At 31.6% G+C, this 14,710-nt stretch overlaps 1 protein-coding gene across 4 annotated transcripts in view; it reads right to left on the bottom strand.

Moving 5' to 3' along the window:
• Positions 1 to 481: 481 nt before the first annotated feature.
• LOC136271442 (uncharacterized) overlaps positions 482 to 14,710 on the bottom strand; it is a 46,749-nt gene continuing 32,520 nt past the window's right edge. For all 4 annotated transcript variants that reach the window (XM_066071484.1, XM_066071485.1, XM_066071482.1 and 1 more), the window contains 7 exons: positions 10,523 to 10,718; positions 9,403 to 9,601; positions 7,640 to 7,747; positions 7,315 to 7,519; positions 4,174 to 4,274; positions 3,871 to 3,920; positions 482 to 3,774 (listed from right to left, as the gene is read on the bottom strand). In XM_066071484.1, the coding sequence (XP_065927556.1) occupies positions 3,694 to 3,774; positions 3,871 to 3,920; positions 4,174 to 4,274; positions 7,315 to 7,519; positions 7,640 to 7,747; positions 9,403 to 9,601; positions 10,523 to 10,636 (858 nt within the window). In that variant the 5' untranslated portion in view covers positions 10,637 to 10,718 and the 3' untranslated portion in view covers positions 482 to 3,693. The remainder of the gene's footprint in view (positions 3,775 to 3,870; positions 3,921 to 4,173; positions 4,275 to 7,314; positions 7,520 to 7,639; positions 7,748 to 9,402; positions 9,602 to 10,522; positions 10,719 to 14,710) is intronic.

Here is a 14,710-nt window from a genome sequence, read left to right as displayed (position 1 = left end):
AAACACTGTGCTGAGTCTAGTCGATTATCTTTGTGTTCTTGTGGTTTGGTGCCTAAACATGTTATTGTATGTATCCTGTTGACCTCGATAGTGTTTTAGTACCTAAAAAATATTGGTAGTTTAACATTAACTGATGTACGGCAAGGCAAATTGAACTGTTTGTAATACCACTGAATCTTTATTCGATTCTTTGTATCTTGATTTTTTTTTTCAGGGGGTTTTGGGTCTTGGGATTTTTTTTTATTTTTTATTTTGGTTTTGTAGATAAGGTAGGAACATTTTGGTTAAAAGAAGAATAATTAAATGCTCAGTTTTACTTGGAACTTTAAAAAACCGTAACAGTAAAGCTTATAAATTCATTAAAAAACTGTTTACAATCAGTGTATATTCCCCTTATGTTTGCATTTGGAATCTGCAACGTTTATTTTTCCTTTTAATACCCTTGCTAATTCATGCAAAATAAGCACAAGTATACGTCATCACGTGTTTTATATATTTATTTTTTGTAAGATTAAATTTTCGTGGATAAAGTAAAAATCACAGTTTCAAGGATATGAAAATTCGTGGCCATTGGCCCCATCAATACAAAATGTTAACATAAATTGCATTTTAATGACAATATTGATGAAACCACAGTATGTACATTTGAAAAATAATCATTATATTACATTTACTCCTTTTTAAAAAAAAATTCAATAGTTGCTGGCGTTATGTCTTTAGTTGCAAAGCGAACTAAATAACATGTTAATATGGCTGTTCCGTGTTTTTATATCCCTGACTGAGATACAAATAGACACCAGTATGAATATAAATATATGCGTTGAATGCCTATACCACTAGAAATAAGCATCCAATGCCTAAATGAAATATGTCATCATCTAAACTATATTATGAAATACATTTGGCAAACACAATTCCCTGTCACAAACACAACAAAATATTATTTAAGGTAAGGTTTGCGGCTTGCATTTTTTAGAGGTTGTACCAAAGTTACATACCATTTTGTTTACTATACTAAAGTCTTCTTTCTCATGAAATTCAAATGAATTTTGCCCGTCCCGTTTTATAACTACAAAAGGTCAAAGTTCATGATTTCCAATTTTCATTTTGATGAAATGTAAACAACTTCGTGAAAATATGTGCATTTTATTTGTGACTATTATGGGGGTTATTAATGCTTAAAATGTTCGAAAATAATATCACTATTAATATCATGATACACTTTTATTAATTTCTGATGAACTATCTAAAAATAAAATAAAATGCAACAAAAGTCTATATTTTGGACTACTATTATGTAAACGAAAACATCTTATTTGAAACCTTTCCAAGTCCACCGATTTCTATAATACAAGTGGCCCATCATCCGGCCGTCTGTCTGTCTGTGTGTCGTTCTGTCTGTCCATGTATCTGTTTGTTCGTTTTTTCTTATATTAGACCTAAATTTTATAACTATTAGGCAAAATTAATTTCCTTTAGGAAAGGAATTTTAAATCTAAAACAAAAGGGAAAAATCTATTTCAGAATGGTTTCATAAACAAATAATGAATTATGTTTTTTTTTTTATTAAACCTTCGTTTTAAATAACCATTGCACCATGTATAGCCATTTTTTACACTAAAGCTTTGTATTCATGTATGTACATGTACTTAGTGAATATATTTTATAACTATAAATGTGACCCACAAACCAATTAAGCAGCACAGAGCATGCAAGTAGGGTTTAAAGTTCGAAATCGAAATAAATAGGAAAAATATTTCAAAAGAATAAGTCATTGGAACTACAAAAAAATAAACTTGAAATCATCGTAATATATTGTAGATTCGTAAGATATTGAAGATTACCAATTAAAAGCGAAGAATTAATTTTTGAATAAAATCGCGATAAGCAACTCTCTGTTATAAAAACCTCATTTTTAATTTGCAGACAGCTTTGAACAATAGGACATTAGAACAAAAATTTGTATATGCGATTTTATATTCTCGCGATTTGATACAAAACAGCGGAGTCACGGAATAAAATCCTCGCGTAAAATAAGGAATTTACAGTATAAAAGATTGAAATGTGTTTGAACCATGGTCTTCTAACAAAAACTAATCTTTTCAAGTACATATTAAGGATTTGAGTTTTATGAATAAAAAAGATGATGATCTATGGTTTTAATGATCTTCTTTTTATATTATTATATTCATGTTTTACATAAATTATTGAGGTATTAATTAAGTTATTATACAAGAACTGATGTTCCGTTAAGCGATGTTGTCCTGCACATTTTGTTTTAAGGTCTTTAAACTTCCCTGTAGCGTTTGTGTTTTTTCGTTTCATTTTTTTTATAAATTCAATATAAATTTATAAATCTAAATGACTAAAAAATTATTTTCTGCTTTAAGTCTTTGGGGTAAAAATAAAGTGCAGATGTTATTAAACATCATCAATCAATCTTTAAGTTTACCATTTAGATGAAAAAACATTCTACATGTTCATCGTTATTGCTTGTGTAGAAATATTGTTCATTTAAGATACTAAAAAGACATACACATTGAAAACTTAACCCTATTTCTCTTTTGGTTTAAGATGATCTCAATTAAAAACCAAACTTAAAGGATAAGATGATACATAGTTTTTCAGTATTGTGCGTCGGAATTTCAAGATTTTACGAAATCAAACACAATTCTTTAAAAGTACAGTCAGTTTGACACCTTATAATTTGAAACCTTAATTGTAATTTAAACAATAACCTGACTAAATCAGTCCTTGATATCTGTAACGACATCGTTAAGAACGATTGTGTCATAGAATTGTTTAACTTGTCTAAAGTCGCAATGTCTTCGTCAGTTCAACTTCTTAACGGATATAAACAACAAGTTCTCAATGATTATTACTTTCGGATCATACATGTACTAACATTAATGGCCTTGCTAAGATAAATGCATATTATGCAATGAGTTCAAGTCGTGTATAAAGAAAGTTCAACAAAACGCTAAACAAAGGCAAGACAATAAAACGACTCGTAATTGTAACGGTACTGTAATCAAAAGGGATCTGAGAATCAGGGTCGTGACATGTTTTAACAGTCATTAAAAACAAGCATTCTGCGAGTATTGCATAAGCAAAACACGTCCCCTACCGATTTGTGGAAATTGTGAAAACAATGCACTGTTATGCAGAATATCGAGCCCGAACATTAAAAAATTGGAATATAAAAAATTATTTTTCTCGAAAATATGTCAACCAGACGCTACGAAAGTGTAAACTTGATCTGTATTTTGATATTTTGAAGCTGTTCAGCAAATTTCATATTATTCCTCAAACGCATAAAGAAAAAAAGTGTGGAAAACTGAAGTGGGACAGACAGACGGACGGACAAACAGACTGACGGACGCAGAGGAAAGCTATAGTCCCCTCCGGTGAAAACCGGTAGGGGACTAATAACGGTCACTTATTCAACACATATTGAGCAATTTTCTTCCACGATGTCAGTCTCTGAGCATTTTTAGTCTCCAAAATAACTTGATTAAATATTAGTTTCAAAAGAATCGTTAAAAGCAAAGCTACTTAAAACATATATCACGCAGGTTATTTTGTTAATTCGAATCAGACATGTGACTTTTGACTGATTCCTACTTTTGAAATATGAGCTCTCAGACAAGCAATTTTTGGGGGAAATATATAGATATCGGCATTAACATAATTCTAAAAACGGCATTCGTCTTTGATCATTGCTTCACTAAATTCACAGTGAAGTGTTTCGTTTGTTTGAGGTTTAGATAAGCCCTGAAAAGTTAAAAAAAAAATAATATAAAAGCACTTGATATAAATCATTTGACATTGAAAAAGGCACACTGTAATTATTCCAAATTTTGATATTACCATTATGTTTTTCAGCCAATCCGCAAATGCTGTGCAGGCTTTAGGCAAACCTACATGATAGCAATATTTAATATATGTAATAAATCTACAAAAATTTTGTTATACTAATAATTAATGTAATATTAAAAGATATTGTCTTTAGGCAAATATTGCATTTGCATCACATCTTCGTTGTATTTACTTTTATAAATTGATATGCTGACACAATACAAAGCATCAAGAACAAATCTTTATCGATTCGGAGAGACTATTTCAAATATCAGAATGAAGAGTTTTCATGACAATACTTTAAAAGGTACTTACGATTTCGATAGCAGTAGGTACATATGCATGCAATAACCAGACAAAAACAAATTATTGCTGACACGATGCCAATTATATAATTTGAATCGTCTTTGCGTTGCCTGTTAAATATAGTAAATTTACTGATATTACAAAGAAAAAAAATATACCCTATATATATATATATATATATATATATATATATATATATATATATATATATATATATATATATATAAAACTTAAATAAATGAAAACACAAAGATCGAGTAAAACATAAGCGCTTTCAGTTTCTTCAGATGTTTTACAATACTAACATGGTAACGTTTGTTATGACGTCATAATAGTTTAACGGCGTCTTCAAGTCTCTGAATGACGTCATATTTTCCCGTATTTTTAGATATCACAATACTAATAATAACAGATTATATAACACGGTTAAAACATGAATAAAACATTTAGAATACTCAGATGTTACATTAAGCTATTCAATTTAGGTTTAAAAGTTCTTACAAAATGTTTTTCTTTATCACGCCTTTCAACAGTATTAGAATTGTACATTTTATAGAACGGAAAATAAACAGATATAAAGGAATACAAAAGAAAATTGAAAGTAGCAGAACATTTTTATAAAGAGAGTGAAAGTGACACAGAGTCGGAAGAAAACATTGTACGTAACAAATCATTTTTTAATCCAAAAAATGGTAAGAACGACATCTTAAATACCGTTTGTGGCACACTAAACAATCTACCTCTTAACAGTAACATCAAAAACTGTAAAACAAAATTCAACTTATCAAGAGAAGAAACCACAGCCCTTGAATCATTAGCAAACGACGAATCAATTGTGATTAAAGAAGCTGATAAAGATGGCGCAGTAGTGATTATGGATTCTGGTTTTAATAAAGACCATATCATGAAAATGTTGTCAAACGTCGACTATTATCAGGAAATACCAACCAATGATGATATAAAAACGATGCAGAAAATAAAGAATCTGTTAAAAAGACATAAAACAACATCCTGCTTAACTGAGAAAGAGGAAGACTACTTTACAGATTATGAATATAAAGAAAGCAATTTTTATGGTCTCCCAAAGATTCATAAATCAACAAAAATTAAAGATGCCATCAAAGTCCAGTGTTCTGAATACATCCGTTGTCCACATCCAGATGATATCACATTCAGACCTATTGTAGGGGGGCCTTCAGCACCTTCTCAAAGACTTAGCAATTTACTTGACATTCTACTTAAACCATTGTGTACTGATGTTAAAAGCTACGTGAAAGATGACTTGGATTTTCTACGTCATTTACCTGAAAAAATTAATAAGAATAGCAAGTTCATTACTTTTGATGTCATTAATTTGTACAGCTACATTTCAAATTCTCTGGGACTTAACGCGATGGAATATTGGATCAATAGGATACCTGAAAAAATCAACAATCGGTTTTTAAAAGAATTCATTTTAGAAGCTGCAGAAATTGTATTGACTAATAATACATTTACATTCAACGGAAAACATTTTAAACAAATTAAAGGAACCGCCATGGGCACTAAAATGGCTCCAACATATGCTACCCTTACATTAGGATACCTGGAAGAAAAATGTATAAGGAAATAAATAGATTATTTAACGAAGAGACGGAAATGTATATAACAAAGCACTGGAAAAGGTACCTGGACGACTGTTTTATTGTTTGGAATTCCGGAGACAACAATCTGTCAGTTTTTAAAAATATATTGAATGAACTTAATCCAGATATCAAATTTACAGCGGACGAAAGCCTGAATAGAATTTTATATTTAGATATTTGCTGACCAAACAAGACGAAGTCATTAAGACGGATGTATACTATAAACCTACGGATACTCATCAGTATTTACACTTCAACTCATGTCATCCACGACATACGAAAAGAGCAATACCGTATAACCTGTCTAGACGAATATGCACAATCGTTAACGACGAGTCTGTCAAAATACAGAGATTACAGGAATTAAAAAAGTATCTAAAGAAACAAAGTTATCCGGATAAAATTATTGACGATGCTATTGAAAAGACCATGAAATTAGACAGAAAGAAGCTCCTCAATCCCGTTCAAAACAACAATAAAAAATCGAAGATATTACCACTGGTTACCACCCATAATCCCAGAAATACTAACATCGCCCCGATTGTTCACCATCTAAACGACGTTTTGAAGACTGATGAAACAATGGCCAAGATATTTGAAAAACAAAAATTTATAAACAGCAAAAGACAGCCGAAGAATCTTCGACGCATCCTTACTAAATCCAATTTCAAAGAAAAATCGGAGTTTGAAGTCACTAAATGCCAGGATTCGCGATGTGGCACTTGTCCCTATATTAAACAAGGACATCATTTTAATTTTGGTGGGAAACAGTTTATCGTTAACAACAACATGTCGTGTCAAACCAGAAATCTATTATACGTCATCACGTGCTCAGGTTGCGGGGAACTATATATTGGAGAAACGGGAAGTACCTTACGGGAGAGAATCCGAATTCACAAACAGCACATCAACCAACCGGAATACCGCAAACTAAAAGTTAGTGAACACCTTGACCTGTGCGGAAAAAAATCATTCACTGTTTTTCCGTTCTATAAAATGTACAATTCTAATACTGTTGAAAGGCGTGATAAAGAAAAACATTTTATAAGAACTTTTAAACCTAAATTGAATAGCTTAATGTAACATCTGAGTATTCTAAATGTTTTATTCATGTTTTAACCGTGTTATATACTCTGTTATTATTAGTATTGTGATATCTAAAAATACGGGAAAATATGACGTCATTCAGAGACTTGAAGACGCCGTTAAACTATTATGACGTCATAACAAACGTTACCATGTTAGTATTGTAAAACATCTGAAGAAAATGAAAGCGCTTATGTTTTACTCGACATATTTGTGTTTTCATTTATTTAAGTTTTATATATATTTCACCGACCACTGAGGTTTTTCTTGGATATATATATATATATATATATATATATATATATATATATATATATATATATATATATATATATATTAATGTTTTAATTTATTCGCATTGATAAATAATAATTTGAATATGATTAAATTTAGATAAAATTGCAATGACCGATTCAAAAGCATCGATTTTATTACATACTTCGGGCTATTATGTTCCGTGGTTTCATTTGTTAAAGTGGTCCTGGTGATGTTATCTGTCGAATTCTGTTTGTAATCACTTTCACACTCAGCACTATTTTTTGCACCACATGGTTTTTTCATATAGTCAGTTACTGTTAGGTTTGCGTTAGCAGGAGAAGTGTGTTCACTTGTTTCGTCCTTGTTTGTTTTTACACATTCTATATCTAAGAAATACTTTTATGAATAAACATCAATATTGTTTTAAAAAGTGTCATTTCAGGATTTGATTTAAAAAAGTTAAAAAAGTTAAACATATGTACAATAGTATATATATAAGGTCTTACTTTCAAAACATTTATCCGACTGATACTTAAAGGGACAAAGAGAGCAACGATTGTTGTAATCCTCAATGACTCTTCCTAAACTCTTATCATAATACGCACAACACCTCCCTTGTGAAAAAAAGAAACATGCCAATGAAAAAAAGATATCTTAATGTGCTCAAAAATAGCTCTCAAAAATAGCTCAATGAGTGCAATAACATGGCACATATGAGAACATGTCATCTGCTACATTCTAGAAAATCTGGAAAGGTTAATTTAGGTCTTTCAAACACTTTTTTATGTCAGTACGCTACAACATGGCGATCTAAGTAGGTTGAAAAGTTGTTTTTATCAAATCACATAATAAAGTCAAAGTTATCAAAAGTTATTTAGACCTATGGGAAGTTAGAAATGCACAACATTTGGCCTCGTGAAGCTCCCCCCTAAAAATGCTAATTTTTCATGTCGTTCGCATGCAAGTCAAATCAAATCTTTAAAAAAAATATCTTCATTTTATTAAAGAGTGGAAAACGTTTCTCGGGTCTGTGAACGCTATATAGATCCACAGTTTGTTTCCGTATGCCATATAAATGATTATCGAAATGCAATCTGCTAAAAATTACTTTTCAGTACCAGTTACGTAAGTTATACTTAACGAGGCCGAGTACAGAACGAGTACGCACGCTTTCGCGCAGCGTTTCATTTGTATTGTGACGTCATCTTTTTGCTTTGTTGACGCCATGGCGTGATAGTTTCAACTGCAGATATTCAGCGAAATTTGTTGAAAATTGCTCGTTTAATGCGTAAAATTAATGTTATATTGTGGAATAAACATAACTGTCTCGAAGTATAAGCTATATTTGGGCTCGGGTCGAAAACGTGACGAGGGTTCAGCAGGCCTAACCCTCTGTCACGTTTTCTTAACCCGCCTAAATATAGCTTAATTCATATATGTCAAGACAGTAACCATGTATTTTATATTAATGACTCTTGATATGTGATGTTATATATTTTTTTATTACTTAAATATGTCTGAATGCTTTAATAATACTATAAAGATCACCTTTTCCGCCTTTCTCAAATAAAAAATAGCCATTATCTGACAAATCTGGGAAATTGGGCATACAAAAATCAACTTTGATAAGACCCCTGGAACAAACCAGGAGGTAAAAGGTTTTTTTTATTTGACCATTTGATGCCTTATATCAATAAATTTAATATGTAGAACAGAAAAAGAAATCCCTAGGGCAGAAGTTTAAAAAATGTGCAAAATTGATACATTTCAAGCGAAATCCCATAGGGTCCTATGTTAAAGATTAACAAACTTTGAGATGACCCCCTAAACAAACGGTGTGGTAAATGTTTTATTTTTTAATCTTCAAATAATAATTATATAAGTAGAAATTCAGGTAAAAAATTTCTTTAAAAAATCTAGGGCAGAACTAATTAGACCCGGCCTCGTTAATATAAATCCCCGCTCATCTCAAAATATTGACATTCCAAAAGCTTTTTTTAATGATGAATATCAATAGAAAGATATTTTAAAACAGTTTGTCTTATCACAGAAAAATATTAACTATATGAACATATTTATACAATGAAGACAATTAATGACAGTCCTTAAAACAAAATAAATTCAAACTTTATGATTAGTATGATTTTGTTGCGTAATTTCACAATATTTCTTAAATAAGCCAAATTTGTCATTTTAAAGAAAAACACATTTTCTCCTGTTTATTATTAATTACGTATTCATAATGCCAGTATCGTTTACTTATAAATACCTGTAATGGAAGTTATTGGAGCGCAGACTTCTACAAGGGACTCCCCGGACCTAACACAATGGTACGCCAATGATTCCCCAGCGCATTTTGGATACCTGCTACAATTCTTTTTATTTGATCTTTCGATAAATGTAGTACTGCCATTAGGACATTCTTTCACTTCCTCGACCGTATCTTTCGACTCAAGACAAATGTCTTCCTGTTGTTGTGATTCAGTTAATAAATAGTATCAAAAAAGTGTTTCATATCGTTGTTTGATTAAAAATGCCATTCTCTATTAAGTTCATACTGAGATTTTGGTCTGTGTAAATTTCTGACCGTAAATATAAATGAAATATTAATCAATAAGTTATATATTAGAAATCATATATTTGAATCATATCATATACAGATGGAAATACATTAAGGTCCAGATCTGGTAAATTAAAAGTTCCTACAGGTTTATAAATTTCTAGATATATTCTTTTAATTATGCTTCATAACACTATCTTTGTTTCATAGAGTGTACGGGGGCCTAATTTTTTGGTAAACGCAAAGAAAAATCATGTTTTAAACAACCATTTACTATGAAATATGAAGGATAAAAGTAAAAAAAATATCGGAGTTTTGTCCATTTTTGACTAATGATTTATTTCTAGAGTGCCTAGAGCCCTCTCAAAACGGCATTAAACAAGCTCATGACCTCCTTTTTAAAATGATGTCAAATTGAATATATGTACCGGGATTACTTTGCTTGTAATTAAATATAGAATGTCAAAATAATGTTTCATTTTCTACATAATTCCGTTAAAGCTGTAAAATACGGGAACATATTCATTTAATCAATTCTGATGTCATGATGGTTCTAGAACAAAAAAAAAAACAGTCTGGATTCGTCGTCACCAACTTTCCTCAAGTCAATACTCAGCCTCAAATCAGAGGTTTGACCTCAAGCTTATGGACTTTTCTTGAAAGAATGAGCTGAGGGATTTCAAAATTTTGGTGACGGTTGAGCCTAGAACCATTAACTAGATCTTGACCTTACCAAGAGTGTATCGTTTTAAATAATAATATTCATAGATATCTTAACGTTTACATTAAAGATTGTGTTTTTATAATATTGCAAAATCAATTAAATCACCTCCGTATATCTTTTTTCACGACCAATGTTTAATGTTTTAGCGATGCATGCATGCAGAAAACATAGGGAGAAAAGAACTGGTTTGATATTGAGTAAACTCTTATGGCCTAACATCTTCCGTTGTGTTTCTATGGTCTTAATGGTGCGCTAACTTCAAATGTCCACCAGAAAAAAGCATTGATAGCGAGATCAGTATCTAGAACAAAAAAATAAACATGGATTATCTACAGTGTACTAGATTGTAATACATGTATGTATCTTATAGATAATCGTAATAGAATCCAAAATGCTATAAAATATATAAAATTATATTCTAGAAAATCTGGAAAACGACCATGGCTAAATTAGGAGGTTTAAACAACTTCATATCTAACGCGTACGCTTGTTCAAAGTTTCTTAATTATATCACTGATCCAAACGGATATACAGTTTTACCCTTAAGTGCCTCTCTACCAAACTATCTGTCCGTAACAAAACTTTCTGTCGCATTTTTCTCTGCGACTATTCATTTCAGGTTGCTGAAATTTTAGAATGCCATATGAGGGGATTTACTATTGTACCGATCGGACGACAACTTTCTGTTTAATAATCGATTTTGCTTATTCTGTATATTCACATCATCAGACCGGGGGTATAACCAGTTAGCATTGGCTAAGTAACATATGTCTTGTTGTTTTTGTTCTAAATGTTTATACCTCAAATCATCGAATGCAATTTGAATTTGACGATCTACTTACGGTGTCAAAAGCTTTTTTCTCCAGTCTAATATGCATACAATTTAGGGATGCAAATACAATATTGCCATAAGAAGCTTGTTGATGTTTTGACTGTGCACCAAAGTGAATCAAGAAACCTTTGTAAAACAACAAAACTATTACCGAAACTTTTCTGTATTAGGAAAGAAAATAGCTTTTATACAAATTTATTGTGCAGCATAAACATCGCACAAAAGCGTATTGCAGAAAAAAAAATGCATAACCCGTTATTAAAGATATTAAAGATTAATGCACATGCAACAAACAGTTCTCTCAATATATATTCATATGCGATTTGACCAAAATATAAAGAGGTATTGTTCGCACTTGGTTAGGTTCCCAACAAAAATATAAAGCCTATTTATGCCGACGATGTAATCAATTCCAGTTTAAAATTTAAATCATTGATTCACAATGTGTTCATTCTATATGGGAGATTGTTGATTACATTGTCATTGGCACACTACAATTAAAAACAACAATTATTACACCCAGCGACTGTGCTCAGTATCGACACCGGTATAAAAAGAGAAGACGGCGCCCTATTGAGCAAATATTTCTTAAAACCTTATTTACATAACCTGCAGTTATTATTGATCAAACATCGCAGTTGGGATTCGATTTTTGTTTCGAATGAATAAGCTTTGTGCAGAATGTATGCAGAGAACAGTATTGAGGTACATTTAGCTTGTCTGGGAATACTTGGTCTTGCACAGATATGACTTATAAAAGTGCACTTTTAAACGCGTCTGAAATCTGTATTTTTAAAGTATGATTACTATCAATAGAATGTTTACTGGCGAGTTGAAGGACCGAAATAAGCGTGAGCCAGTTAGTGTATCGTTTTAACGTCGTTGAGTCTTTTTAACTAATCAAGAACAGTTGAATAATTTCTGAGCAGGGGTCCTTGAGTGATGATAACGAATCCTCAAAAAGGACAGACAGGCAAAAAAAAAACACCAATTGCATTATGTATAGATAAAGTCGGACGTTCGTTTTTTCACTAACGTCAACACAGCATCAAATCTTTATAAAGTTTCGTTGGTTTCATTGTGATTCTTAAACGTTAATCGTGATCAAAGATTTTTGGTCTAAAGAACACTTGGTAAACATACATGACTAAACTAAAGGAACAAATAAGAAACCGACAATAAGTTTAAACAACATAAAACAAATAAAATAATATTCAATAAAACTTTTAACTTTTCCTAAGATAGTTCAATAAAAAATTACTCATATTTAGACTTCAACAATGTGTTAGTACTTTTTAGAGCGTATGCGTTATTACTATACTAAAAACATAACCACCATACCTGTGTACATTTAGATTGTATATTTAAACCCAGTATATAAACAATGTTGTCAAGCACGTGATACATTAAATATAATCTTCATAGCTAATGTAAAGCGCCCCAGTTTAACCATTAAAGGTCAGTTCTGTCAGCTGGTAGACAATTAATCCAAAAAGGACAAAAACGGCGTGGCTACCTACATTACTATCATTGATAACATAAGGGCTCGTCAAGAAGTTTTTAACCTTTTATATCTACCACCTCTATACAATAGAATACACAAGGGAGGAATTTAAAAAGAACTCGAAAAAATCGTTACCTCCCGATTTTGGTCGCCTCGTATCAATTTTTACGGACGTTAAATTTTGCACTATAGGTATCAATAGATCAGAAAAGGACTACAATTTTTAGGATTACCTGCAAAATTCAAACATCGGCAATAAAATTGTTTACGCATTCTCTTTCAGTTTACGCTCCGGTTACACTTTATATTATATTGCCAGTGATTTGCGACAAGGGACCATGAGATTCAGAGATAAATTTATGCAAAGTTACAATATAAGTCAGCATTCAAATGTTCTCTAGATTACATGTTATTTATGTTCACTTTCTTTGGCACTATTGAATTACATTGATTGATAAGAGTGATATTTACGCATAATGCAGAAGACCCAATCACCAAATCTTATCCGTATAACCACAATTTTAACAATTCCTCCTTCAGTACTGTACTTCAATTGTCGGTGACTTCGGACCTAATCACGACCTGATATTATACTTACGCTGATGAATATTTCGTTAATGTAAATATTTGTCAACTGTTAAACGAATTCAATTTATCCATTTATTATTATCCCAAACATTATATTCATCGAGTAACAGAATAAAAAATAAAATCGTGTCATAAAAATTGATAGCATTAACGTTGTGCAATATTTTTTCAGCATTATTCGACTGCTCTAATGGCTCTTCCGTAAGTTTCGCAATACTCTAGTGCGCGTTACTCCATTTGTAAGCAAGCACCGTTTCACTTATGAGATCACGTCTTTAAAAAAAAGATTGATTCAATGCTTTAATAAAGAGAAGTGATTTTGCAGTAATATGCATTGAATGTAGACCGCTTCACGCCAAGTTTGCCTTTCACCAACAGTCATAAAATAAGTATGCAAACTAAAATAATGAACACCCTCATGTTAGCTATGATAGTTCTACAAACATACTTTCGGTATAAACTTTCTTTTTAATTTATTTTCTTGCAATACATTGTCATCACATGATTTCGTTTGTTTAGAAACCAGGAAAACAAATACAAGAGTAAGTCAAGGATATAAAAGAATAATTTCATTCTTTGGTTTTTACAGTCAACTGCGCTAGCTTCCTTATCTTTTTTAAAATACAATTGTGTTTAATGCTTCCTCAATTTTGAGACGGTACATGTACAATGTATAAGGAAATAATCCAGATTATTTGTTTTTATTACGGGCCGCCGGAAGGCGGTCCGTTATTTGATATACATTTAAATATTCTTATTGCGTTTCTGCGTTCTTTTTTAATAGAATTAATATTATGCTTTTTTATGAGAGGGAGAGGAAATTCATTGATATATCTCTGTTGCTAAAGTCGGCCACCGAATTGGAAGATTTTGACTCTCATGGCGAAATACAGTTTAAAAATGGCCACCTCTGTGTAGTTAAACGGAAACAAAACTCACAGTTGAGTATTAAAAAGTGGATATCAGAAAAGCTGCAAGTCGTTCACATCACTGGTACAAATATGATGAACAATTCCGTCTGCTCAAGGTGTCCAACCCAGCTATGTCTTAGGGTGATATACATAATGAATTCTGGCTTCTTTCTGTCGCCAATCAATCAACTAATTCCATGTCACAGCAAGGTTCTGATTCTCCATTTCAACAACACAACAAACCTACAACACATGGGTCTTTTCTAATCCCAAAACAAGCTTATGTTAAACAAACCTGCAATACTTTCAATAGAGGTAAATTCTGCCCTTTCTTCACTAGATGCCGCTTCCACCATGCTTGTAGTCATTGCAGAGGAAAACACCCCAGAGTTACTTGTGCACGAAATAAACATCTGTATACATCAGGGCACACTCCGATAAAAATATTCAGGCACTAC

This window comes from Magallana gigas, chromosome 9 (genome assembly GCF_963853765.1).
Source record: "Magallana gigas chromosome 9, xbMagGiga1.1, whole genome shotgun sequence".
NCBI classification, from domain to species: domain Eukaryota; kingdom Metazoa; phylum Mollusca; class Bivalvia; order Ostreida; family Ostreidae; genus Magallana; species Magallana gigas.
The sequence above is the reverse complement of the archived record's forward strand: the minus strand, read 5'-3'. Positions and strand labels throughout refer to the sequence as shown.